The sequence below is a fragment of the Eleutherodactylus coqui genome, chromosome 3, assembly GCF_035609145.1.
Source record: "Eleutherodactylus coqui strain aEleCoq1 chromosome 3, aEleCoq1.hap1, whole genome shotgun sequence".
In the NCBI taxonomy this organism is placed as follows: Eukaryota; Metazoa; Chordata; class Amphibia; order Anura; family Eleutherodactylidae; genus Eleutherodactylus; species Eleutherodactylus coqui.
This window is the reverse complement of record NC_089839.1, coordinates 219,505,567-219,532,263: the sequence shown is the minus strand read 5'-3', so window position 1 is coordinate 219,532,263 and position 26,697 is coordinate 219,505,567. Positions and strand designations below refer to the sequence as shown.

Here is a 26,697-nt window from a genome sequence, read left to right as displayed (position 1 = left end):
GTGTGGTTGCTAGGCTGCCGGGGACCTCCTGAAAGGCCCCAGGGCTGCCTATGCAGAGTGCCCATCAAGCACACGGCTTGATAGGCGCTCTGCATAGACAGCCCTAGTGCCTTTCAGAAGGCCCCCGGCTGCCTAGCAACCTCAGTGTCCCGCGATCTGACTGGAGAGGCTTCTATCAGGCTTGATAGAAGCTTGTCCGGTCCCTGCACAGTATGATGTAATGCCATAGCATCATACTGTGCAGGACAGATAGTTCGTATCTAGCGAAATTCGTAAGTCGAATGTTCGCAAGTCGGGGACTATCTGTATAGGCAGTGGGCTTTTTCCCAAAAATTGGAAAAAAATACTATATTTGGGCTGCCTGTGACCGTCTTCAGTTTACTGCGTGTCTGCTGGGGGTAGTAGTCGCTCATTAATACCCAGCCTTGTGCATAATTTTTTCTGGCTGCACTGTGCTTTCAATAACCACAGTCATCCTCCAACAGGGAAATCCATATACAGGCTATAAAGGGAGTGGGCTTTTTCCCCAAAATTGGAAAAAAATACTATATTTGGGCTGCCTGTGACCGTCTTCAGTTTACTGCATGTCTGCTGGGGGTAGTAGTCGCTCATTATTACCCAGCCAAGCCTGTGACCGTGTACAGTTTACTGCGTGTCTGCTGGGGGTAATAGTCGCTCATTATTACCCAGCTAAGCGTTACAGCAGGCTTGTGCATAATTGTTTCCTGGCTCTGCTGTGTCCGTTACATGATCGCCGTCATCCCGCCAGAGGGAAAGAGTATACATATATACGCTGCATACGGTGTCTGTCTGGTTTTTCACCTTACCATTTTAAAAAATTGAAGCAAAATACTTAAGGCCTACCACTGGCCTTTGGCCACTTGACTGGTTCTGCCCTGTGAATTCCAGTAGCTCAGTCATACGCACCTAGGTCTGACTACAGGCTTGCGCATAATTGTTTCCTGGCTCTGCTGTGTCCGTTACATGATCCCCCTATACTGTGCTCCCCCAATACTGCTGCTAGTGATATGTTACTGGGGCCTGTCTAGACTGCTACTACTACTGAAATGGAACTAATACTGTGCTCCCCCTATACTGCTGCTAGTGATATGTTACTGTGGCCTGTCCAGACTGCTACTACTACTGAAATGGAACTAATACTGTGCTCCCCCTATACTGCTGCTAGTGATATGTTACTAGGGCCTGTCTAGACTGCTACTACTACTGAAATGGAAGTAATACTGTGCTCCACCTATACTGCTGCTAGTGATATGTTACTGGGGCCTGTCTAGACTGCTACTACTACTGAAATGGAACTAATACTGTGCTCCCCCTATACTGCTGCTAGTGATATGTTACTAGGGCCTGTCCAGACTGCAACTACTACTGAAATGGAACTAATACTGTGCTCCCCCTATACTGCTGCTTCGGAATTGTTACCGGGGCCTGTCTTGACTGCTACTACTACTGAAATGGAACTAATACTGTGCTCCCCCTATACTGCTGCTTCGGAATTGTTACCGGGGCCTGTCTTGACTGCTACTATTACTGAAATGGGCGGTTGGGCAGCATGTTACCCAGGAGAAGTGGCAGCGGAGTGTCATGCAGGCGGTGATTGTGCTTTGTTGGAGGTAGTGTGGTGCTTAGCTAAGGTATGCCTTGCTGCTAATTAGGGTTTTTCAGAAGTAAAAATTGTTGGGGGGGGGGGCACTCTTGCTGCTATTGTGGCTTAATAGTGGGACCTGGGAACTTGAGATGCAGCCCAACAGGTAGCCCCTTACATGCCCTATCCGTTTCTGTGTCGTTCCCATCACTTTCTTGAATTTCCCAGATTTTCACAAATGAAAACCTTAGCGGAGCATAGGTCCCATACAAAAATGCTCGGGTCGCCCATTGACTTCAATGTGGTTCGTTACTCGAAACGAACCCTCGAGCATCGCGGGAAGTTCGACTCGAGTAACGAGCACCCGAGCATTTTGGTACTCGCTCATCTGTAATTACTACGATGCCAAACTTATATAGTTATTTTTTTTGCTGTACTACTTTTATTTTTTTCAAAGACATTTTTTTTTCTGTCGCTATCTTCTGTGCACAATAACTTTTAATTTTTTCGTCGACGTAGTTGTGCGAGGGCTCATTTAGTGAACTTTTAGGACTATTTTTCAACAATTGGTAAAACGTTTTTCTTACTTTTACTTTTTTTTTTAGTCCCCAGGGGGGACAAAAACTAGCAATGCTTTGATCGCTCCTGCAGTATGATGTAATGCCATATTTTGCAATTGTTTGATAGCTAATACAGAATATATGTAATATCGCAATATTACATTATACCGCCTTTATTTGTGGCAGCCCTGGGGGCCTTCAGAAAGCTCCCAGCTGCCTTGGCAACTGAAAAACAATTGGGGCATTTAAATACCGCTGTCAGAATTGACTATGGCATTTAGGGCTTATTCAGATGACCGTATATCGGCTGTTTTCACGCTGAGCCGATATACGGTGTCCTTGTCTGCAGGGGGTAGGGGTTGGAAGAGCCAGGAGCAGGAACTGAGCTCCTGCCCCTTCCCCGCCCCTCACCACTATTTGCAATGGGATGGGTGGGACAGGGGCGGAGCTAAATGGTGTCACTTAGCCCCACCCCCTCCTATTGCAAATAGTGGCAAAGGGTGGAGAGGGGGCGGGAGCTCAGTTCCTGCTCCTGTCTCTTCCAATCCCTACCCCCTGCAGATAAGGACACCGTATATCAGCTCGGCGTGAAAACCCAGCCAATATACGGTCGTCTGAATAAGCCCTTAGAGCGATAACAACGTCCTGGGTGTGCAGGTTTATCTGAAGCATTCCCGCTCCACATAAACCCTGCACACCCTGGATATAACTGTAGATCCTGTGGTGTTAAGGGGTTATATATAAAATGCTAATATTAAGGGGTATAAAAACATGCAGTGATCAGCGCCTGAGATCTTCCATGTTCCCTATCAGTTTAGTTTCTCTACTTTTGTACCTTTTCTAAGTCCTGGACATCCAGTGCCCAGAACTGAACTGCATATTATAGCTAAGGTGGCATTAATGATTTATAGGCTGGTAAAATTATCTCACAGGCCTTAGATGCAGCTGACTGACATTGTGCTTTTATTTAGTCTGTGATCTACACCCAGATTCCTCTGTACATGGGACTCTCTCAGTGTTACTCCCCCCAAGGCATATGGGCTATTATTGTATCTTGACGCCACCAGAAGCTAGGGGTGTGACAGCTTAGCTGGAGGACCGCTCCTGTCACACCCCTAGCTTCTAATTGGCTGGCGACCCATCACAGCTCAGAGAGCCGACAGCAGCATGGAAAGAGTATTGCCATGGGATGGAGGGTAAGGGTTAGGGGTAATTTCAGTGTTAGGCTTACATTATTAGCTGTAAATGGTTCCATGTGAGTGCCCACCGGCATTTAAATGGAAGCATTGACACCTAATAATGTAAGCCTAACTGTGAAACTACGCCTAACCCTAACCCTCAATCCCACTGCAAAAGTCAGTGCATGCGCTTCGGACCTTCCCCTGCATTCAGAACCAGCACCTTGCCGCCCATGTGAGCTAATGTTCCCTGACGTCTGAAGGCCCACCCCCAGCTAATGAAACTGAGCTGTCTGCTACTGAGGCAGAAAGGGGGATGAGTCGCTGCACCTGGGAGGCCTGCACACCTTAAGGGAAGAGAGCAGGAGGCGAGGACAATCTACAGCGCAGTCCTTACTCACAGCTGCTGCCGAGGACAATTCAGTGTAGGCCAGCAGAATAAATAGCGCTGGAGGGTTGTGTGCAGTCAATCAGCCACTGAGGGCCTGACCTGCTTGTCAAGATCCCAAACTCTTGGCTACACCTACCATTTCCGGTGGCGTCAAGGTACAATAATACCGGCATATGGTGCCTGTAGATTATTAGTACCCAGAAGTGTTAAAAACATTAATTATCTAAATTACCTTAATGTGTTATCGGTTTTACCACAAGAACAATGACACCCATCAGACATTACTGTTAAAAGCAGTCCTCTCAACCGTCCCGGATCCAGCCCTAGATTTTGGGCACTGTCCACCTTCCCGTGACTACTGGCACATGTCCCGTTGTGATCTCAAAACTGTCACCTCTGATCTTCGGCATCTAAGAGTGCCCAGGCATTGTGTTTTTAGTGAACATAAGGTCAGTGTTAGCACCCAGGGCGGTGGCTGCAGAGACCAGAGGGGAAGGGCCAGATAAAGATGATAACAGGACATGCACCAAGCTTCTGGCTTCATCAGTATTAAGGATTAATCCTCCTCATGATGTTCTTCCCCATCATTATCATAGAGGATAAGACTAAGGGGTATCAGTATGGAGGGCCTTATAGTGAATGGGGGACACTAAAGGGGCATCTTTATGGATACGAAGGGGGCCTCAAACTGTGCCCGAGGCATTTACTATCTGGGGGCATCATACAATATAAGAAGCACTTTTTCTGTGTGAGTGCACTTGGGGAAAATCTTTACTGTGCGTGGGGCATCACTGGCAGCACTAAGAGAGCATCTTTGCTGTGGGTGCTATTAAGGCTTCATTATACTGTGGTGGGCTCACTAAGGGGGCATCCTCTGCAAGCAGAGAATTAAGTGTCAGGTTGTGCTGCTGAGATCTGTTGTATTACAGTGTTCCAGGAGCACACCTTCACAGGTGTGGGGTAATTGAGCTGCCTGGGTGTGGAGTTCCTCCTGCCAGCCAATCCCCACGGGTCTTCTGCATATATATTCACCAGCCCCTCTGCAAGAGGAAGCCGGTATCCCTTCACTCTAGGGCTTGTTGTCTTGCATGCCTGTATATGTGTTAGGTGTGTGAACAGTGTCTTGTCCAGTGTCAGTGCAAGTGGCCAGACATCAGGTGGGGACAGTCCTGTTCAGTTTTGGTTCTGTTTTGCATGCTAGCCCTAGTGTGTTGGAGTGTGAACTGTGTCCTGTGCTTCTGGATCATGTATCATCTCTAGGCTGGTGTGGCCATTAGGTTCCAGCGCAGGGCTGCCTTTATCGAGGCGATCTGGTTCATGTTGTCTCGTTAGAGTAGGGACCGCAAGACACAAGGAACCTTGAAGTTGGGTTCGCAGCTTAAGTTCATTGGCCAATGCACAAACTCATACCTCGTATTTATTACAGCAATTCCATGTTTATTTGTGCGGGGATGTTTGGTGAGTGTGTTGGTCATTTGTCCTATGTTATGTCTCTCCTTGAGTGCAGTATACTATTCACTGTCCTTTTGGTGCTTCAGCTGCGCATCCTGTGGGAACGCTATATCACTTCCACGTCCATGCTACGGCGAGGTGCGCCCAGCAGAAGTAACATTAAGGAGGCATTGTTATGTTGATGGAGGTTATAGGGGCATCATTACTGTATTTGTGGCACTCAGGAGGTATTACTAATGAGAGGGGGCATATTATTGTGTGCCACACAAAGAATGTTTTGTGAAAGTGTGTGGGGCACAAAGGGGGCATCTTTACTATGATGGTGCATCTTATTATGTGCAGGGCATTACTAGGGGCTTAACGAGAATTGTTTGCCACAGAGTTCCTCTTTTAATGCTTTAAAAGTTGGGAGATATGTGCATGTAAGCAATGGATGATAACTGGTGACCCTGAAGTTAAGAAGGAGCTACAACCATAGTACCCCTTTTGATGCACCCCACTCTTTTCTAATCATTACTGCCCAATGAAGTATTTGGTATAGTTCTTTATACGTTTGCCGTAGGCTTGACCTTTTTTGTACATGGTGATATCTCAGGATCCGGTACAGATGAGCACACACTGAATTGTATGAATGGATTTATTGTCCAGCTTCTACATATCAGCAGAATGATGGAGACATTCTTCACTATTTATGGTTGTTATAATCATTGATCTCTTAAACCAGTTTTACATTTCCCTTTATGGAGTAGGACAAGTCACTCCAATCGAAAATATCGCCCTTTTGTTTTACTTTCCCTCTAAATACGGATCGAATGGACCTTAGTGAAAGAACTTTGTTCCACATGTTTAGATCTTTGATCTTTCCAACGAAGCTCTGCTTTTCATCGAAGCCACCATTGTAACTGTCGTAGTCTTGGCCTAAAATAACAGTGCCACCTGGCTGCACGGTGCTATTCTTACGGTAAAGCTTGGTTCCGGTTCTTCTGCCATTTACCCACAGTTCACAGCTGCCGTGCTCAGATTCCCAAGTCAGACAGATGTGATTCCACGTGTTACATTTGTCGAGGTTGGGGAACATTATTCCCTCCCCGCTCATGTAGAACCCGACATTCCCATTAAGTTCCTGCCATAAGGTCAGCGCATCATAATATAAGGTGCGATAAGTAAACAAGATGGTCTCTCTGTTCTCCGAGACGTTCAAAGCCAAATTCATGCAGAGCGTAAAGGAGTTCAATCTCATCGGCTGAGCTGGAGTCAGTACGATGTAATCTGTGATACTCTCCTTCGGGAAAAGGAAATGTCTTCCTGTAAGATCTAAAAAAACACTAATCATTACATGACACTCGGGAGAAATCTGCGAATGGAGAGGTCAATGTCAGACTTGTGTTAGGGTGGTTTCACACTTGCGCCTTGAATCCCCATGGACAAACAGGTCTGTCTCAGGATTGAACCAAGCAGCGCCAATGCACCCCACTATCTATAATTGGGTCCATTCGGTTTGCAATCAGCAGGCCAGCTTCCGGATGGAAGAAAAAGCGCTGCATGCAGAGTTTTTCTTCCGGCATTTTGAGCCGGATCTGTGACTGAACCTCCATCCATAGGCTCCAACGCAGATGTGAAACCGGACTTACTTACTCGTCTTTGAAGGAACATCTGCACCCAGTTGTGTAACTGTAAGATAAAAAGATTATAGTGTCATTCTGATATCCTGAAACCCTCTGTGCTGCTGAAGTGACCCTCCTAATTTTTTTGTATTTCGGTCTGTGACATCTCACTTATCTCCCTTCTGATATGATCCCCCACACTGCCAACTCACTATCATCACATCAGTGGACAGGTCATTGCTCCCACAAGATCAGCCCATCTTCTGAAATACTCTGCACTTCTAGAAGACCTCCGCTGTAATTCTCCAGGACCTCCCACTTGTCTCCATTGCAATACAATACACAGGGATATAGCTAGTTTTTCTGTTGGCTAGGGGCAGAGATTTATTGTCCTCACCTTGTATATAAATGGCAGAATGGTTTGTTGGAGAGCAGCGGGCATATGTCACACCAGCCCCAGCTATATTCCTGTTATATACATTGCGTCCAGAAAGTCATCAGACCTTGTCACTTTATTTACATTTTGTTATGTTGTAGCCTTTTGAAAATTAAAAAATGTCCAGTTTTTCCTCATCATTCTGCACTCAATACCCGATAATGACAAAGTGACAACAGAATGTTAGAAATCTTTGTAAACGTTTTTAAAAGTGAAAAACTACCATTTTGCATTGACATAAGTATTTGCACCCTTTGGTATGACACTTAAAAATTAGCGCTGGGGTCTCCCATTTCTCTTGATAATCTTTGAGATGTTTCTACATCCTGATTGAAATGACCTGCGGTGAATTCAGTCGGACATAATTTTTAAAAGACCCCCACCCCCACCTTCACCCGTCTATATAAGGTCTTAGAGCTCACAATGCATATCAGAGCCAAAACCAAGCTATGAGGAGAAAAGAACTGCCTGTAGAGCTTAGAGACAAGATTGTGCAAAAATAGTTATTTGTGTTTCTCTGCAGGGATAATTGAACTACCCGTGTCTGTTGATGTGATTGTATCTTTATAAGGGCAGTGTGTTATAATGCTGCTCTTTGACATATAGATTATTGGGTTAATCACTGCTAGAAGCCGTCATATATATGCTTTGTGGAGTTTATTTGGATGTGTTTGTGGCATGCACTTCTAGTCACCACTGCAGTGTACTGTTATATATTATATACACTGTGCCATGAACTAGAAAGGTAGAGGAAATAAATCCTTTGGAGCTCTTTGGCTGGAATCCATGTGGTGCCTTTAGGACAGCTGCACTCAGGCGGATTTTTGCTGCAGAATCCATGGCAGGTGTCTGCACCGCGGATCTGTAGCAAATACTGCCCATAACATGCTATAAGAAAACGATTTTTCCTGCACATGAGCGGAAATCAACCGTGGATGCGATCACCGAAGAAAAATCATAGCATTCTCCATTTTTGCGCAGAATAAATAATTTGGGGCTGTTTGGCTGGAATACATGGGGTGCCTTTATTTGCATGCCAGAAGCATATTTATGATGGCTTTTTACTGATATCTAATACTGCTGGCCTACATGCATGTTGTGGGATCTATTCATATGGGCTAGCAATGTGTATGTGGGGCTCGCATGGATCTGTCTGTGGACATCCATATTCTGGCATCGCTTTAGTGAATTACATTTTGTGTATTTTATTATAACAAATTCCGGGATACACAGTGAGGCGTCTTTTATGCCACAGACACATTGATGACAGCTATATACTAATGTGTAATTAATTTAATCATCTATTTAATCTTACTATGATTCGCTGTGAATTGCTTATTATAGTTTGACTGGATGCTGATGGAGCGAGATGAGCTCGTGATCAGCTCATGAACTTAACTATATAAGATGTACTTAATAAAAGTTCTCTAGAAGAAGAGCTTGGAAATATCATCTGACTGTTTCACGTTTTTTTCTCCGATGTATCCACTAATAATTAGGCATACCTGATTGATACGGCTACGATACCCATTGAGTATCACCTAAATTAAGTGATTACTCCAACATCTTGGTGGAGAATATGCGAATATGTGGAATGTTCTAAGGATTGTTAAGATCTTTGGACGGTAGACACCAGACAAGCACAAAGCTGCGGGCAATAAGACCCTTGAATCTTACATGTGCTTTGTTTCTTTCTGCTGTCTTGAGAAATAGTACAATCCTCTGTTTCTATTTCACTTACTGAATTATCAATCAGTGTATTTTGTGTGAATGAATAGACAATGTCTGTACTGTTTGTAATGTTTGTTTGTTATAGAAGCTAGATCAAAAGATTCTTAAAGTTATATAGAATTGTCTAATATTTCCCCATAGTAATAGACTTAATAAATGTCCTTCAGAATAAGATCTTGGAAACATCACCTGCCTTTTTCATATTTTCTTCTCCGATGCATTGACTAATACGGCATACCTGATTAATAAGGCTATGATATCTGTTGAGTTTCACCTGAACTAAGAGGTAGACAGATAGATATGAGACTCATGGAAATGAAGAAAGATTTGAGAATAGTTTTTTGAAGTAAAGCTCCAAATCCCCTGCACAGGCAAAAGTAGCATCCTTCCTACCTGCATCCACCACTAGAGGGAGCTCACTGTATATGCACAGAACTGAATAATATATCAGTATAAACTAAGCTGCTGAGTTCCCCCTAGTGGTGGCTGTATAGATCTGCATGTAGTGAGCTCCGTCTATTTGTGACAGTATGTAGCTGTATGCATTGAGCTCAACTTAGTGGTGGTAGCAAATATCTGTAGCTACTGAGCTCTCTCTATTGGTGTATGTATAATCTCTATACAGTTAGCTCACCCTAGTGGTGACTATGTAAATATGTATTCAGAGAGCTCCCCCTAGTGGTGGCTGTAAAGATCTGTATGTAGTGAGCTTCCCTTAGTGGTGGCTGCATATATCTACATATAGATCTATTTTGGAGGCTGTGAATATTTGTATGTAGTACTGAGCTTCCTCTTGTAGTGGCTGCAGAAAAACAGAATTGAGCAGGTTTACTATTTTTGTCTAGTAGTAAGACAGTGCAAACTTAGACTAGACAGTCTAAAAATGTGCCAAATTTATCATAGTCACTCATGCTGAAAGATAAATCTGTTGAATCCATAGATTGTAGAGCCAAACTTTATACCATCTATTAGTTGGCTTAGTTAAGGCTAAAAAATTGTGCCAAAATTCGGCACAATCTTTAATGCACAATGACGCATTTAGGCCCCGCCGCATTTTCCTATAAGGACCGCCTCTTGGTAAGACGATTTGCAAAAAGTGTCTGTAAGCATCTGGCCTGGAAAACAGCTGATCAGCAGAGGTCCCAAGCAACGGACCACAGCTAATCTACTATTGATGACCCATCCTGAGGGTAGTAAATAACCCCTTGAAATCAGGTGTCATCATACATTCCTCAAATTCTGGAACCTGAATGTTGGACATCTACAGTCATTTCTTACCTGCGTACCCTTCTGAAACGTTATTGCCATAGACCTTCACCTCACACAGAGTCAGGTATTCAATTCTGCCCGGGATGGTGATGGTTACATACCGACCCACCATCCCGCAAACGTATTCCCCCTCCTTTCCACGACCCAGTGATTCAATCTTGACACATCTGTGAGAAAGGTGGAGCTGACATTATCTGAATCCCTGGCCTCTATTATCACTTTTACATACAACCAGGACAATTCCTCTTACATGGTATTCTGGGTTCCGCCATCTTCTGGAATATTTCCAATTCTAATTTCTGCTCCGTTGAACCTCTCTGGACAACAGCAGCCTCGATTTGTAATTTTCACTTTGGTGACGTTGAAGGTGCTCATGAGGTCCACCCTCCACCAGGGCTCCACGTCCGTGTGAGAGCAGTGTCCGGACGAGTATATAGCACTGGGGGAGCCGTCTATGGCATTTTTAGAAGCTCCAAGATGATCATAGGTGCTGGACTGAGAGGTGATTCCTCTGGAAGCCAAATTATCACCTGGGATCGAAAACAATACAACTTAAAACAGCTTCATATTTGGTGAAATTAAAAGGAGCTCAGGATAGTCCGGCACACATTCCCCTGAGGAAGAAATACGAAACGGGTGTTGGGGTGTTTGGTGCCGGAGTTCAGTTCACTAAATGGTTATGTTCATACTATGTAGTGCTATCTTCTTTATCCCATAAAGTAGTTCTTTGTGTTGTTCTGCTGGGATAATTGAACTGCCTGTGTCTGTTGATGTGATTGTATCCTTATAATGGGCTATTTACATGTCACGATTATCGCTCATAATTTGTTCAAAAAAGCAAATTTCAGTGATAATGGTTACGTGTAAATGCAAAACAATTGCTCACTATACGTTCACTTGTCGTTATCGCTTACTTTCAGTCAGCATGAAAACTATCACTGTCTTTCCCCCCTTCTCTTTTCTTTCCCTTCTTCTTCAATAAATGTAACTATAATTTTTTCCCCTGTCACAGAAAAGACGAACGTAAAAGAGATAAATTTTATTGAAGTTTCATTAAAAACTACACTTAGGGCACAACATATAACACACACAAATGGTGTCGCCAAGACAGGAGGAAGTGGCGCACCTACTACACTTGGACAAACATTCACACATACGGTCTGAGCCCCACTGGCTAGAGGTTATTAATAATGTGTCGGATGAACTGAGGGTCCGACAGTAGGCTGCGGAGAGGCCTATTGGTGAATTAGAAGAAATGCCAATACGGGCTTAACAACTCGTTTATGGCCTCCACGCTTAAAGTCTTTCACTCAGACTAAAGACCCTTTGTGAAATTCATTCAGTAGAAATTGATAGGGTCTTGTTTATAGAGAGTGCCTGGGCTGGTGGGACCTCGGATAGAAGTGTTTTAATTTCTAAAAAGACTGAATCTACGGTCTTATTTTCAAATAGAATGCTACAGAGAGTGTGTCTCCAAGTACCCCAATGGTATGTAAAGGTAAGTATGTTATTCCTGAGTAATGAATTTCAATGGAGAATGTCTCTGTAGGTGACCAGCTCATTAAAAACTTCGTACAGATTGTATATGCTGTGTGGTTAAACTCTTTAGTATATAAGTCTGCTCGTTTACTACAACTATAAACGGTTTCGACTCTACGCGTTTCGCCACTCCATGTGTGTGGCTCTTCAGGAGGATTCGTATTTTAGATATACAGAGCAGCTAAAGAAGAGTTTTAGTCGAATAGAGCTTAGAACAAGGTAGAATCAAAATCGAAGCAATGTTCGTCCAATGTTGAGCATCTACTTTCAAGATTCTCTCAAAGCTATAAGGGGATGAACTTAGATACTAGCTGGGGTGCGGATCATGTCCTAACCCTGTCTGGTACACTGATGGGTTCTAGCTAATACAGAAGCCCATCTGGTCTCCAAACCCAATATATAATCTCTAAAAAGATTCAGAGAATATAGAGAAAAGACGAGAATAGCTCAATTGTTAGAGCTGTCCTCAGAGCTAGACTGAGTTCTTTTAATGTTGAAGCTTGTCAGTATATAAAGCTGAGTGAAAAAGGACTGTTAGGGGTATCAGACAAAATTAGTACTCATGGCCTAAAGTCCTACGCATGGATACCGCAGCTTTTAGATTTCTGACATTAATCAGATAGTCAGGCTGTGTATAGGTAGCGTGGACCTGAAGGAGAGGATTATCCTCCTATCCAAAAACCCTTTCAATAAAGAGTACAGTTGCTGTCTGAATAGCTCAGTGCTGGGTCAAAAAAGCTGGACCATCGAAGCTAGAAAAAATATCCCCATTAGATATAAGTAGCTTAAAGAGAGAGAGTAAAATAAAAAAAATGGTAGCTCCCACAGCCTTGATGGTAGGCCAGGGAAACCAAATCAATTAAATCAATTCATAATACGTTTTGCCAAGTAATATTTAAAAATATATTACCACATTACCACCAAAATGAAATTCTGGCTTATAGCAAAAAAAAAAACGCACGCGTTTTATGCCATAGAATAACAATGTGTCTATGTTTCTATCATGTTTTTCAACAAAATGTTTTGCGGCGCCCGAACTCCCCAGATCACCCTGTTTAATATAGCGTAGATGTTCCATAATTCTTATTTTCAGTTTATGAGTGGTGCATCCAATATACTTCATGTCACATGTAGTACACTCAATGGCATAAATTACAATGGTGCTTTTACAGTTAATGTAACTATTAATGGAAAAATACTTAGATTTGTCACTGTTAGATTGGACACTCACTGGCGATATTTTCTTTCTTGCGCTGCGAGAGCACGAGAAAACTCTCGCCTCACAGCGCAAGAAAGACGCCGGAATAGAACCGGCATATCGCTAGTGCTTTCAATCGGGCCAGCGGCAACAGCACTAGCCCCATTGAAAAGAGATGGAGAACGCCACAGACTTCTGCCACAGCTGTGACAGCTGTGGCAGGAGTTTCCTTCATCCCCGCCTCCTGAAAGAGCTGTGCTGATTGGCTGAGGGCTCAGCCAATAGTAGCTAGTGCTTAGCTATTGGCTGAGCGCTAAGCCAATGACAGATAGCCCAACTGTGGCAGAAGGCCGCGGCATTCTCCATCTCTTTTCAATGGGGCTAGCGCTGCTGCCGCTGGCCCTATTGAAAAGACTGGCGTTATCCCGGCGTGATGCCGGTATTTTTCTCACACTGCGCTGTGAGACTTTACCTTTACTCTCGCAGCGCAGTGGAGAAAAAAACGCCAGTGGGTGTTCACCCTTACTGAAACTGTGAGTTTTTTTTTATTTTATGGCAAATAAGTGAACGACTTAGCTCGTGAGTGGATCGATCCCTACAACCACTGGTTCGGAGGACACCCGGTCATCTTGTTGATAGCAAAAATGTAATTCAGTTGATGCAGAACATGACATGGTGACCAGAGTTCAGGTGGTTGCTGTGTGAGGTGAGGGATCTTTATTCTAGTATACCGCACCATGTGGCCATGGAACCTATAAAATTCCATCTCAACAAATATAGTGATTATGACATACACCTTAAGGATTTTATTTTGGAGAGTATTTTTTCTTTTGAAGCATAATTTTTTTATGTTCGATAATAAATATAATTTACAGGTGTCGGGGGCCCCAATGGGCTCCAGATACTCCCTCACCATCACCAATTGGATGATGAGTTAGTGGGAGGAATTTTTTTTTCTGATAGTAATCTATTTTGTGGCCACATGGTGCGGTATAATAGATATATAGATGATATTGTGATAATATGAATGACATCCCAAATGAAGGTCCTACGGATGATGTTTTGAACAACTTTGTAAACTACATTACTAACAATGAGTTCAATTTAACTTTTACTATGATCACTCACAAGATAGAGACACCTTTCTTGGATTTGCTATTAAAAGGCAATAATTTGACACACACAATTGATGTATGTATTTACAGAAAACTTACATCTGGCAATACAATACTACACGGGTCTAGCGCCCACCCCAAACATACTATAAATGCCATACCTTTGAGTGAACTGGTGAGGGCTAAAAGATCATGCTCCAATGACCAGTACTTAGAAATATACAAAAATCTAATGTCAAAGATTAAGTAAGCGAGGATATAAAAAGAACATACTAAAAAAAGCAGTTGGTAAAGTACAACAAAGGGATAGAACAGAGCTCCTCAGTAATACCTATAATCCAACGCAATCTGAATGTCAAAGAGGATTAACCTTTTCTACAGCCTATAGAAAAAATTTCAAGAGATTAAAAAAATTATTCCTCTGACACTTGCCAATTCTTCAACATAATGATGTACTTAATGATATACTAAGGAAAGGCATTTCATGCGTCCAAAAAAAAGTAGGAACCTTAGCAATATTCTGTCCCCAAGCCTGAAAAAACAATCACAATGGTTGGAACACAAAGATTCATTCAGTTGTGGCAAATCCGTTGTGGGGCATGCGATAGAACAAAAAACCCTCAGTTTTAGTAACAATAACAAATCTAAGTATTTTTTCATCAATAGTTACTTTAACTGTGAAAGCACCAATGTAATTTATGCCATTGAGTGTACTACATGTAATAAGAGGTATATTGGATGCACCACTCGTAAACTGAAAATGAGAATCATGGAACATCTACGCTATATTAAACAGGGTGATCTGGGGAGTTCGGGCGCCGCAAAACATTTTGTGGAAAAACATGATAGAAACATAGACACATTGTTATTCTATGGCATAGAACGGGTACATAGTGAGAGAAAATGTAAGATTAATCAGGAACAAGTATACAAGCGAGAGGCGTTCTGGATATTGAAACTCGGAACTAGATTCCCCAAAGGTTTGAATTACAGATCAGATCTTTTATACATTTATTATAGATTCTACAGGAGAATATGAAACATATTATTATAGTAGAAAAAATTATAGTGAAATTTATTGAAGACTAGCTTACCCGTCGCGCGTTGCTGCGAAGACAGACATACATACATACTTCGCTTTTATATATCTAGATGACGGCAGCAGCAACCACTGAGGTTTTGTAGGCCGCTGCTTCCCCCTTCCAGGCTGAATAAAATAGCCGTTGTGTGAGAATCGCTGGGGGGGGGGAGACATTCTTACTGCTGGGAGAATTGCTGGGGGGGGGGGGGGAGACATTCTTACTGCTGGGAGAATTGCTGGGGGGGGATGGGAGACATTCTGACTGCTGGGATAATCGCTGGGGGGAATGGGAGACATTCTGACTGCTGGGAGAATCGCTGGGGGGGGGGGGATCGGAGACATTCTGACTGCTGGGAGAATCGCTGGGGGGGGGGTGGGAGACATTCTGACTGCTGGGAGAATCGCTGGCGGGGGAGCGGAGGCATGACTGCTGGGAGAATCGTTGGGGGGAGGGGGCATGGTGACTGCCAAGAAAATCTCTGTGGGGGAAGGGGGGCATGATGACTGCCAGGAGAACCGCTGGGGGGGAGCCATTATGACTACTGGGGGAACCACTTGGGGGGAGGGGGGCATTATTGCTGGCGGACAGCTGGGGGTGGCATTGTGACTGCTGGTGGACCACTGGGGGGGGGTGTTATGACTGCTGGGGGAACCGCTGGGGGGGGGGGAGCGGGCATTATTACTGCTGGGGGACCGCTGGGGTATGTCACTCTTATTACTAATAGGGGGAGTGTCACTATTATTACTGCTGTGGGATGTCACTATTATCGCTGGGGTGAAGGTGTCACTATTACCGCTGGGGTATGTGTACATGTGGCAGAAATGGGCAGGGCTCTTTCAGAATAGACCGGGTGCAGATTTTGACTGCTTTTTAGATGCGGAAATGCTGCAGAATTTTCCACAGAAATCTCCGCTGAGGACATTCTGCAGTATTTCCGCGTCCAAAAAGCAGTCAGAATCTGCACCTGGTCTATTCTGAAACAGCCTTGTCCTTTTTAGAACGACGGGGGTAAAATCATACGTTGTGATAAGCCCCGCCCCCTGACGTGTTGGCACTTTGCGATACATAAGTGGGTTTTGGGTTGTAGTTTGGGCACTCGGTCCCTAAAAGGTTCGCCATCACTGGCCTAGTACATGTTTGCCCACTTCCAACTCCAATGGAGACTGACTGTAAATGGCTGGCGTGCTCTAGTATTTATGGTTTCAAGCTGTACGTGTCATTGCATACAGTCTATCTATCTATCTCATATCTATCTATCTATCTATCTATCTATCTATCTATCTATCTATCAGGGTTATTGCATACAGTCTATCTATCTATCTATCTATTTATCTATCTATCAGGGTTATTGCATACAGTCTATCTATTTATCTATCTATCAGGGTTATTGCATACAGTCTATCTATCTATCTATGACATCAGGAAATGAGAGAATGAGATTTTGTAGGCCGCTGCTTCCCCCTTGCGGGCTAAATAAAATAGCCGTTGGGTGGAACATACAATTTATCCGGCTGCTGTGGCTTCTTAGGAAGATATCCTAGTACTTGTTTACCCACTTCCAACTCCAATGGTAATTGGCTGGCGTGCTCTAGTGGTTCCAAGCTGTACGTGTCATAATAGAGCCTTAATGACATCACAATGCAGCTTTATAGAACATGTTGGGGCATGTTCAAGGGCGTCCGATGTTGATGACATCAGTGATGACATCACAATAGCAGGTGGCTTACTTATTCGATCTACGTGGGGGGGGGGGGGCGTAACTTTCGACGACGCTCGCGCGCCATTTATCGTAGGATATTTGTACTATGCCTATAATCTTCCCAGGAGTGTACTTAACAACTTCCCAAAGTTTCATGGCGATCGGATGAATGGTGTAGTAGCGCATAAAGGACAAACAGACACGCACGCAGACACGCACGCACGCAGACAGACATACATTCAATTTTATATATATAGAAGAAGGGAAAGGAAAAAGAAGGGGAAAAAAAAGTAATTTTTTTTTTTTGCTATAAGCCAGAATTTCATTTTGGTGGTAATGTGGTAATTTATTTTTAAATATTATTTGGCAAAATGTATTATGAATTGATTTAGTAATACATTTTATTCAGTATGGATCGAATTTTCCCTGGACCTGCCAATGAAATGAAAGCATATATCTAGGGCATTTATTGATGTAGTTTGTGTCTAGCAGCTGTCAACTTTCAAAAAGCAGAATAACCTCTATTCATATTCGGCATACTCTGCATGTCTCGTATATTCGATGCTTATATTTATATTTATTGTCATATTTTTCCAATCATGATATTTATTTATTTATTCTCTCTTAAAGGGGTTGTCCCGCGCCGAAACGGGTTTTTTTTCTTTTCAACAGCCCCCCCGTTCGGCGCGAGACAAACCCGATGCAGGGACTTAAAAAAAAAAACGCACAGCGCTTACCTGAATCCCCGCGCTCCGGTGACTTCTTACTTACCTGCTGAAGATGACCGCCGGGATTTTCTCCCTCGGTGGACCGCAGGGCTTCTGTGCGGTCCATTGCCGATTCCAGCCTCCTGATTGGCTGGAAGCGGCACGTGGCGGGGCGGAGCTACAAGGAGCCGTTCTCCGGCACGAGCGGCCCCATTCAGAGAAGAAGAAGACCCGGACTGTGCAAGCGCGTCTAATCTGGCGATTAGACGCTGAAAATTAGATGGCACCATGGAGACGAGGACGCTAGCAACGGAGCAGGTAAGTGAATAACTTCTAATAACTTCTGTATGGCTCATAATTAATGCACAATGTACATTACAAAGTGCATTAATATGGCCATACAGAAGTGTATAGACCCACTTGCTTTCGCGGGACAACCCCTTTAACATGGGCTGGAAATTAAATCCACGATAATGGTGGATATAACAAATGTTACCTATGTAAATTTAGCAATCGTGTCTATAGATTGCAAGCTGCACAACCTTTTCTATATCAGCAACATAGGAGTTAACTGTCAGCTGTCATTTGTGTTTTTAATTGGGTTTAGTTGTATTGGATTTAAAAGGAAGTGAACTTTTTATAGAGATTAGGTGACCAAGGTCTGTTGCATACCAAAACACGTCCTCTCTGTTTGACTGTTATGTATTGACACTTTAAAAATAAAGGCTAAGGATCTTCACACACAAGCAGTGTGTCAACTTTTTGAAAATATTCTATTATATATACACTTTGCCATGAGCTGGAAAGGTGGAGGAAATAAATCCTTTGGGGCTGTTTGGCTGGAATGCATGTGACGCCTTTATTTACATTCCACAAGCATATTTATGTTGGGTTTTTACTGATATTTAATACTGCTAGCTTACATGCATGCATAGGGTTCTATGCATGTGGGCAAAGAATGTGTTTGTGGGGCTCACATGGAACTGTAATGTCCCAGAGTTGGACACTACATAAGTAATGTGGCCACTTTCCAAAAGTGTGTGTATGACTTTAAGATGTGCATATTTTGTTTGTCTTTAATGCATATTCAGCCTGACAGCATACGGTGTTCTTGATTGGCTGCCCATCCCTTTGTTCCCATTGGTCTGGGTAAAACCCAACAGCAGCTTAGTGATTGGAGGACAGGACAGTCAGGAATGAGAGATTGGAGGATTAGCCCTCTGCATGGGTTGGCTAGCTAAATCCAGTCACAGCAGCAGTTAGAGTTGGAGCTTAGCAGGAAATGAGAGCAGAAGCAAGAACAGAAGAAAGAGAAAAGCCAGTGCGGTGAGAAGAAAGAAGTATGAGTACCACAAAAAGGGGGTTATATCCGAGATAGACAGAGAAAAGGAAATAAGAAATCAGTTTATGTAATGATAGAAGAAGAAAGAAACAGTCTGAGTAGCAGAAGAATAAAGAAGGTTTATATTTAAAGTAAAAGAGGAACGGAGAAGCTGAATGGCAAAGCCTAGTGTATAGATGAGATTCCTGTACTTTCCTCGCTAAAGCATACAGATGAGATTCCTGTACTTATTGTCTGCATGTGTGCAGATGTGTGTCCCTGTACTGACTTGTAAAGTCTACATCGAGCCCTGAAGTAGTGTTCATTTTGTAAAGATTAGTTACTAAAGATTCTTCTCTAAGAAATAAATTGTTCCACTGTTTTAACATTTCATCCTGACTCCTGGAGACCTTCCTCACCAACATCACCATCTGTACTGAGGTACCACACCACCCTCCAGGGAAAAGGACTACAACCCCCATTTTTTATTTTAATTCATTCATTTTTTTATTATTTTGTCTGAAGCTAGTTTCACCCATATACAGACTGGTGTCACAAACTGGACAACTTTACCACCAAACCCTTCTTGTCCTAATGGTAACATATTATGTAAGGCTGAATGAAGACAATGTCCATTTAGTTCAGCCTGTTGATCCTCCTATGTTGTTGATCCAGAGGAAGGCAAAAAAAAAAAAACGAGGCTCAGGAGCCAATTAGCCCATTTGGGAGAAAATTCCTTCCCGACTCCCTAATGGCAATCAGACTAATCCCTGGATCAACCCCTAATAGTTCGTACCTGCCTGTATACCCGGATTAACAATTGACCTAAGATTTATATCCTATAATATCCTTCCGCTCTAGAAAGACATCAAGTCTCTTTTTAAACTCCTCTATGGTTTTTGCCATCACCACATCCTCAGGCAGAGAGTTCCACAGTCTCACTAATGGGTAGCACTTAAGAAATGATACCATTCACACTGCAGCATTTTCCACAGTCGCTGTTTGTGATAGTGGGAGTAGTGGAGCCACTACTGCTGCCACTGCTGTCACCAAACCCCTCCGAGACCCGGCGGCACTACAGATCTGTTTGTAGACATCCATATTCTGGCATTCTTTTAGTGTAGTGAATTACATTTTGTGTGTTTTATAATAACAAATTCCGGGATACACGGTGAGGCCTCTTTTATGCATGCCCCTTTTATGATAGCTATATGCTAATGTTTAATTAAACATCAATTTCATTTATCCATTGGTGAACTGCGGTACTAAAATGTGTGGTTTTGTAATATATTTGAATGTCTTTTTTATAAAAATAATTTTCATACATTTTGTAATAATAAAGATATTTACTCTCTGGTGGACGGTGTATGAATGCCTTGCGTGGTTTGGTTTCTGGCTTCATGGAAGTTGCTGCAAAAATATGAGAAGGAAGTGATTAATTGTTGCATCTAGCCATGTTGTGCAATCTCAGGTCTCTGAGTCTGTTGGTGATAGAGGAGACTGATAGAAAGATAGAGAGAAAGATAGAGATTAGAGAGAGAAAGATGTGAGACTGATGGAAAGATAGAGAGATATGAGAATAATAATGTTGATAGATATTCTTACCAGCATCATCACTTGGAAGTCCAAAGACTTGAACTTCACATATGGTCACAGAACGTTCAGCTCTAGGTATATGAATGGTCACATACTGACCCACCATACCGTCACAATCAAATGCAAGAGTCTGGCCACTGCTCATGGATGTAATTACTCCACATCTGAAGAGAATAGAAAAGCAGAGTAATGAGAAGAAACATCCATAACTCATCTCCTCCCCACCCACAGATAGTTGTAGGGGTCTAATACAAGATATAGAACTGCTGTAGCTGGACCCTGACATTGACAGACTTAGTACATGTGCATGTGGGATCAGGGTATGGAATTACTAAATAAAGAGACTTTCCTAACTGAGTCTCACTCTCAGCCTGGAGGACCTCACACCTTTACAAGAAGCCTCTATAATGGAGGACAGAGACATAAAGTGATTTACATGGGGTTTTTGATGCCTCCATTTTCACCGTAGTTCCCAATCCTGATTTCTCCTCCGTTTATTTTCTCAGCGCAGCAGTTTCCTCTGTTTGTGATTGCAACTGTGAAGATGTTATGTTTTGACTTTAGGTCAACCATCCACGGGTCTTTCTGTTCAGATGTTCCTGCACACTGGATGTACAGGTAGTTGTTGTCTAGAGACCCATCAATGTCATTTTTCGGTTCTCCATACATGTTGTACAGACTGGATTGTTGGACGATGCCTTTAGGAGCCACATTTGGAGCTGCAAAATCATCATACAGAAAGGTCAAGATCAAGAAATCAATATGCAGCATCGGCTCATGTCAGTTGGCTATCAACCACCATAGTCACCACACACCACAATTGGCCACCACAAACTATCGTAAGCCACTACACATAGATGACCACCACACACCACAATTGACCACCACACACCAGAACTGACCATTGGATCAAGCACCAGCCAATCAGAGTCGGCGCTCGATCATTCACAGCCATTCAGTGAATGACATCACTCAATGGCTGCGATTGGCTCATCGATCTAAACCAGGGTAAATACTACCTACCGTTTTTCCCCGAACGTAAGACCCACCCCAAAAGTAAGCCCTACCCCAGCTTTGGGCCAAGGTGTGAGATATAAGCCCTCCCCTAAAAAATAAGCCCTAGCTAAAGTGCACAAAGAAAAAACAATGAGCGCTGGCTGTAATTGTCTGGCGCTCGATACAATCACAGCACTCGCATTGCTGGAGGCGGGGTATTCAAAGCCCCATCATCAGAAAGAAAAGAATATCTCAGCGTGGAGGACACTGCAGACGTCCGCATCACCACCGGTGACCAGCAGCGCAAGGCACCGGGATGATGCGGACCAGGTGTGTTTAAGCCCCCCCGCCCACAGAGACACTGTGCCTCTTTTGGGGCAAAAATTAATACAAGACTGTTTTATTTTCGGGGAAACACGGTACTAACCAAATGAAGATAATGTTGTGTAATGTATTTTAGACAGCATATTACACTTCAACACCACAGTTGACCAGCACAAACTATTGTAAGCCACCACGCACAAAAAAAGCCACCACATACCGCCATTGGTCACCATACAAAACAGATGACTAGCACACACCACAACTGGTTACAGTACATCTCACTTGTTCCCTGCACACCACAGTTACACACAAAACACCAAAGATAGCCACTACACAACGCATTTGAAGACAGCACAATACAACTAGCCACCGTGGATCACAATTTGCCACCACACATCACAGTTGGCCACAAAGCACCACAATTGGCCACCACAACTATAGTTGGCCAGCACAAATAAAACATGGTCACCACACACCACAACTGGTCACAATACATCACAATTGTCCACCACATGCCACAATTGCCTACTATGCACTACAGTTCTCTTAAAGATGCACTCAAGGGAACAAGGTATCACAGCTCCATAATGCAAGAACTGAGATCCGGGCCTTGATATCACCCACTAAACATCATTCAGTGGGAATTTTGAAGAGAAGCATTATACAGATGCAGCGTTCATTACAAGAAAGAGTGTTTAAAACTGTGCTGCAATGAGCCCTGCAGCCCTATGACCATCATATCACCAGGACAAATCTTTATCCACTGGAAGCAATAATGAAGGTTTCTATTCAATGACTAAAAGCAGAGGTCTTGAAGACTAAAATTGACTGATACACAAAGTATAAGCTACAGAACTTTGCAAGGTTATTTGCTAAAACAGGGGAAAAAAACAATTAAGGACCTCTTCAGAAGTTAAATGCTAAGAGCAGCCATCAATGCCTTATCAGAGGGGGTCTGACCTTCGGGGAGCCTGATTGTAAAGTAAAGCAGCTGTAATGCTCATTCACTTCATCAGAGAGCTGATAGGACAGGGCTACTCAAGGGGTCAGGTTTAGCTTTTTCAATCTCCTAATGCAGTGGAGTAGGACTACTGCTGCAATGAGTTGCTGATAGATTTTTTATCAGCAACAGCAACAAGGACGGACAGAGTGATGAGAAAGCAATTTTAAGTTATGGGAAAACCCCTTTAAGGAGAGGTACAAATTACTTTAGTTCTAAAAGGGGGCCATTCCTCTCATCCCTCCATACATGTGTGCTGGGTTTGGTCAAGCAAGCATGCATGTGTTTTCAATGGGGAGTAGAGAATGAGCTACATCCAGACTATTCTGCCTCCATCTAAACCCTCTGTCCTCTCCAAATATCTCTGCTCCCCTTCAGACTCCTCTGTCATCCTCCAGACACTTTTGTCTCTTCTAGACATCTGTCTTCTCTCCATACCTCTCTGGCTCTTTCAAACGCCTCTGTCCCACTCCAGACTCTACTGTTTCCTCCTCCAGAACTGTTGCCTCTTGACACATCTCTCCACTCTCCAAACCCCTCTGCCCCCCTCAAAGCACCTCTGTATCCTTCAGGCATCTCTGCTCCCCCTTCAGAATCCTCTGTTCTCTGTAGACCCTTCTTTCACCTCCAGACATCTCTGTCCACCTTCAAAATCTTCTGTCCCCCTCGTAGACCCCTCTGATCTTTACAGACACTTATGCCAGCCCTTCAGACCCCAATGTCTCCTCACAAGACACTTCTGCTTCGCCTCAGACTCCTGTTTACCGTCCAGACTCCTTTGCCTCTTGAGGCCGTATTCACATGGCCGAGAGCAAGTTGTGCCCTAGATTTTTGATTGCAACTCGCATGGGACAGCACACGGACACTCTCTCTGTGTGTTGTCTGATCTGAGGGACAATGCACATTTGCATATCCTAATGTCATCTGAGAATCGGACCAGAATGGATACACAGTAATTTTTTGAACTTAGGCTATTGATTTGAGTAAAACTTTGCAAGTGTGAATGAACCCATTTAAATGAATGAATTATTTTTCTGTGCAAGTTCTGTCCATCTCAGAACTCACATGGTAAATGTGTCCATGTGCATAGAGCCTCAGACACTTGTCTCTTCAAGATCTCTCTGAGGGGGCAAAGGTCCTGGAGGACAACAAACACCGGACTCCTCCAGACCCCACTGTCCCCCCTCTAGACTCCTCTGGTGGTGGATTGTCTCCCTTGAGAACAAAGGATGGGGCATGTTGAAATGCTGATTTCTTTCTTCCTATCTACCATCAAGGAGAATCTGGACACCTTCATACACATTAGATAGTTCGCAGGTGCTACCAAAATCTATGGGTTGTCTAACATTAAAGGGGTTGTCTCGCGGCAGTAAGTGGGGTTATACACTTCTGTATGGCAATATTAATGCACTTTGTAATGTACATCGTGCATTAAATATGAGCCATACAGAAGTTATTCACTTACCTGCTCCGTTGCTAGCATCCCCGTCGCCATGGATCCGTCTAATTCTGATGTCTTCTTGCTTTTTTAGACGCGCTTGCGCTGTGCGGTCTTCTTCCTGGTGAATGGAGCCGCTCGTGCCGGAGAGCTGGTCCTCGTAGCTCCGCCCCGTCACGTGTGCCGATTCCAGCCAATCAGGAGGCTGGAATCGGCAATGGACCGCACAGAGCCCACGGTGCATCGTGGGTGAAGATTCCGGCGGCCATCTTGGTGAAGGAAGAAGAAGGAAGAAGGAAGACGTCGCAGAGTGGGGATTCCGGTAAGTAATAAAAAATTTTTTTAACACATCCTTTGCAGGTGTCCTGCGCCGAACGGGGGGCCTATGGAAAAAAAAAAACCCGTTTCGGCGCGAGACAACCCCTTTAATGTAAAGTGTATGGCCACCTTAACTGCCATAAAGGTGCCAAGAGCAAACTCAATGGGTGGGATGATGCCCTGCACTCCACATAAAGGCTCAGCCCCTTCCATGAGTGTCTCTTGAGGTTGGTAAAGTCTACGTGTTCATTATAGTAGATGTTACCTCCATTTGGTGCCTTTAGGTTTTTTGGAACAGCCACATCCTCTGAAATGAAAGACATTGAGAAGAATTGATTATTTGGACATTTTGATGTTTTCTATATCTTTGCTCTATCATATAACACACCTGAACCATCTTTAGGAAATCCAAAGACTTGGACTTCAATGATGACTAAATGCGCCTCTTGTCCTGGAATTGTTACTGTTACATATTGGCCCACCATTTCTTTGCACGACAATGAGAGGCCAGAGCGGCCCACCTCCCATGAGTCAAACTTCAAAATGTATTTATTCTGAAATGCTGCAGTGTTTCAGAATAAAACACCCACAGGGGCAATAGGCATCCCTGTCTCAGGTTCCTGGTCAGGCAACATAAATCTCATGACAGAGATTTCCCCTTATATTCTTACCTGGTCGGGTGTAATTCTCAATTCTTGGAGGACTCAATGCACCTATCAAGAAGAAAATGTTCAGTAAAGTAAATATCTATCTCATATCTCTCTACATTTCCATCAGTCTCATATCTATCTATCTATCTATCTATTTATACATGAACAAAAACATAGTCAATAAAAATAGATAGCAGATACATATAAATGGCAGCAAATGTTTCCATTCCTGGAAGAATCAATGTAACAGATCCATCAATATTACGAGAACCTTACTTTATGTTTCAGTCTATCTAATATTCTGTAACTCACCGCCTCCATGATACAATCCCCACATGCTGAGTACAACAATGACAGCACAGACCGGAGCTCTGGCCATGGTGTAGAGCACAGAAGGTTCTGCAATAGACTTCCACTATCTGAACTGGTTACTCTACTTTCTATATTGCATAAAAAATAGGGAAGGTGAAAACTGGCAATTTAGCTTTATTTGGTGACGCCCCTTGGCACTCTCTTAAAGTGTATCTGAATTTTCAAATGACTTTGCAGAATCAGCTCCTATGTGTGTGTACAGGTAGCTAACACAATTTCTGGCCATTATAGAACTTGTATCCTGCATTCATCACCAGTTTTCCCCTCATCTGGCTATGTCTGTGATTTTCTGTTCTCTCTGAGCAGGTGTGTATGTAGACTGCTGCTATGATATCTACACTGTACGGGGAGAAAACGGCAAATTTTGTTTCTTAACAATTAGTGTAGCATACCCTCCTAAATAACATCTTTAAGGAAGACATTATATACCAGTACTGAGCAGTGTAGATGTGATTCAAATAGCTGTAACGCAGAAAAAACCCTGCTATTAGCTCCAGCAGCGTGTGTAAGAATCTCTGTTTCTGTCTCCCTTCTCTTCTCCCCTAAACTTCTATGGACCGTATTAGACAGCCCCCTCCTCTACCTATTTTAATCCATTTCAGTGTCTGTGTTACTAGAGATGAACTTCACATGACAACATGCAGTGAACAGCAAATTAGAAGGGAGGTAGACCCCCAGTGGCCATCACCTTAGAGGGATTGTTCAAAACAAAAATGTAATTTTAGGCAAATGAAGTGATTTGCATTTTTCTAGTCGTCAAAGTATATAGGAAGTTATAGATGTATATAGGTTGTTTGACAAGTTAATGAAGAATTACATAAAACCTACCATCAACATGGGGAGGAAACTAAAAGTGCAGCATATAAAAACCTAGTTGCATGGTCAGTTACAAGTGTGCGCTACCACTATATGAGCACCAATAATATACCAATACAGCCAATATAACCAATATCCAGTGACCTTATAGTGGTGATGATGATGATGATGATGTTTTCCACAACCTGTCCATCGATGGCGACATCCTAGCTTCTGGCATGCATTCGAATGTGTGGTGCAAAACTGAACTTGGTCTTAAAGGTCCAGTCACAGGTGGCACAGTATAGTAATCCACTAGAATT

At 43.3% G+C, this 26,697-nt stretch overlaps 2 protein-coding genes and 1 long non-coding RNA gene across 3 annotated transcripts; all 3 read right to left on the bottom strand.

Moving 5' to 3' along the window:
• Positions 1-5,807: 5,807 nt before the first annotated feature.
• Positions 5,808-10,623, bottom strand: LOC136621436 (pentraxin fusion protein-like). Its single transcript, XM_066596937.1, has 4 exons — positions 10,475-10,623; positions 10,234-10,391; positions 6,820-6,855; positions 5,808-6,498 (listed from the first exon to the last, which is right to left on the bottom strand). Exons 1-4 carry the CDS (start codon positions 10,597-10,599, stop codon positions 5,900-5,902), a joined length of 918 nt encoding a protein of 305 aa, XP_066453034.1. The 5' UTR covers positions 10,600-10,623; the 3' UTR covers positions 5,808-5,899.
• On the bottom strand, positions 10,621-21,054 carry LOC136620242 (pentraxin fusion protein-like; the record flags this gene model as incomplete). The annotated part of the gene is made up of 4 exons (XM_066594948.1): positions 20,918-21,054; positions 20,491-20,645; positions 20,236-20,295; positions 10,621-10,754 (listed from the first exon to the last, which is right to left on the bottom strand). Coding segments are annotated over exons 1-4 (486 nt in total), but the record flags the coding sequence as incomplete, so codon positions are not given.
• A 10-nt stretch (positions 21,055-21,064) lies between these two features.
• On the bottom strand, positions 21,065-25,336 carry LOC136621438 (uncharacterized). The gene is made up of 3 exons (XR_010791237.1): positions 25,229-25,336; positions 24,823-24,864; positions 21,065-21,200 (listed from the first exon to the last, which is right to left on the bottom strand). It is a non-coding gene; the product is annotated as an uncharacterized lncRNA (long non-coding RNA).
• Between the last annotated feature and the right edge of the window lie 1,361 nt (positions 25,337-26,697).

Bases quoted from the DNA above. Each gene is read 5' to 3' on its own strand.
- LOC136621436 (XM_066596937.1), bottom strand. From the start codon at position 10,599: ATGAGCACCTTCAACGTCACCAAAGTGAAAATTACAAATCGAGGCTGC. The intron at 10,392-10,474 runs GTAAGAGGAATT...CCTTTCTCACAG, and splicing joins GGCGGAACCCAGAATACCAT to ATGTGTCAAGATTGAATCAC. The intron at 6,499-6,819 runs GTAAGTAAGTCC...GTGTTTTTTTAG, and splicing joins AGATGTTCCTTCAAAGACGA to ATCTTACAGGAAGACATTTC.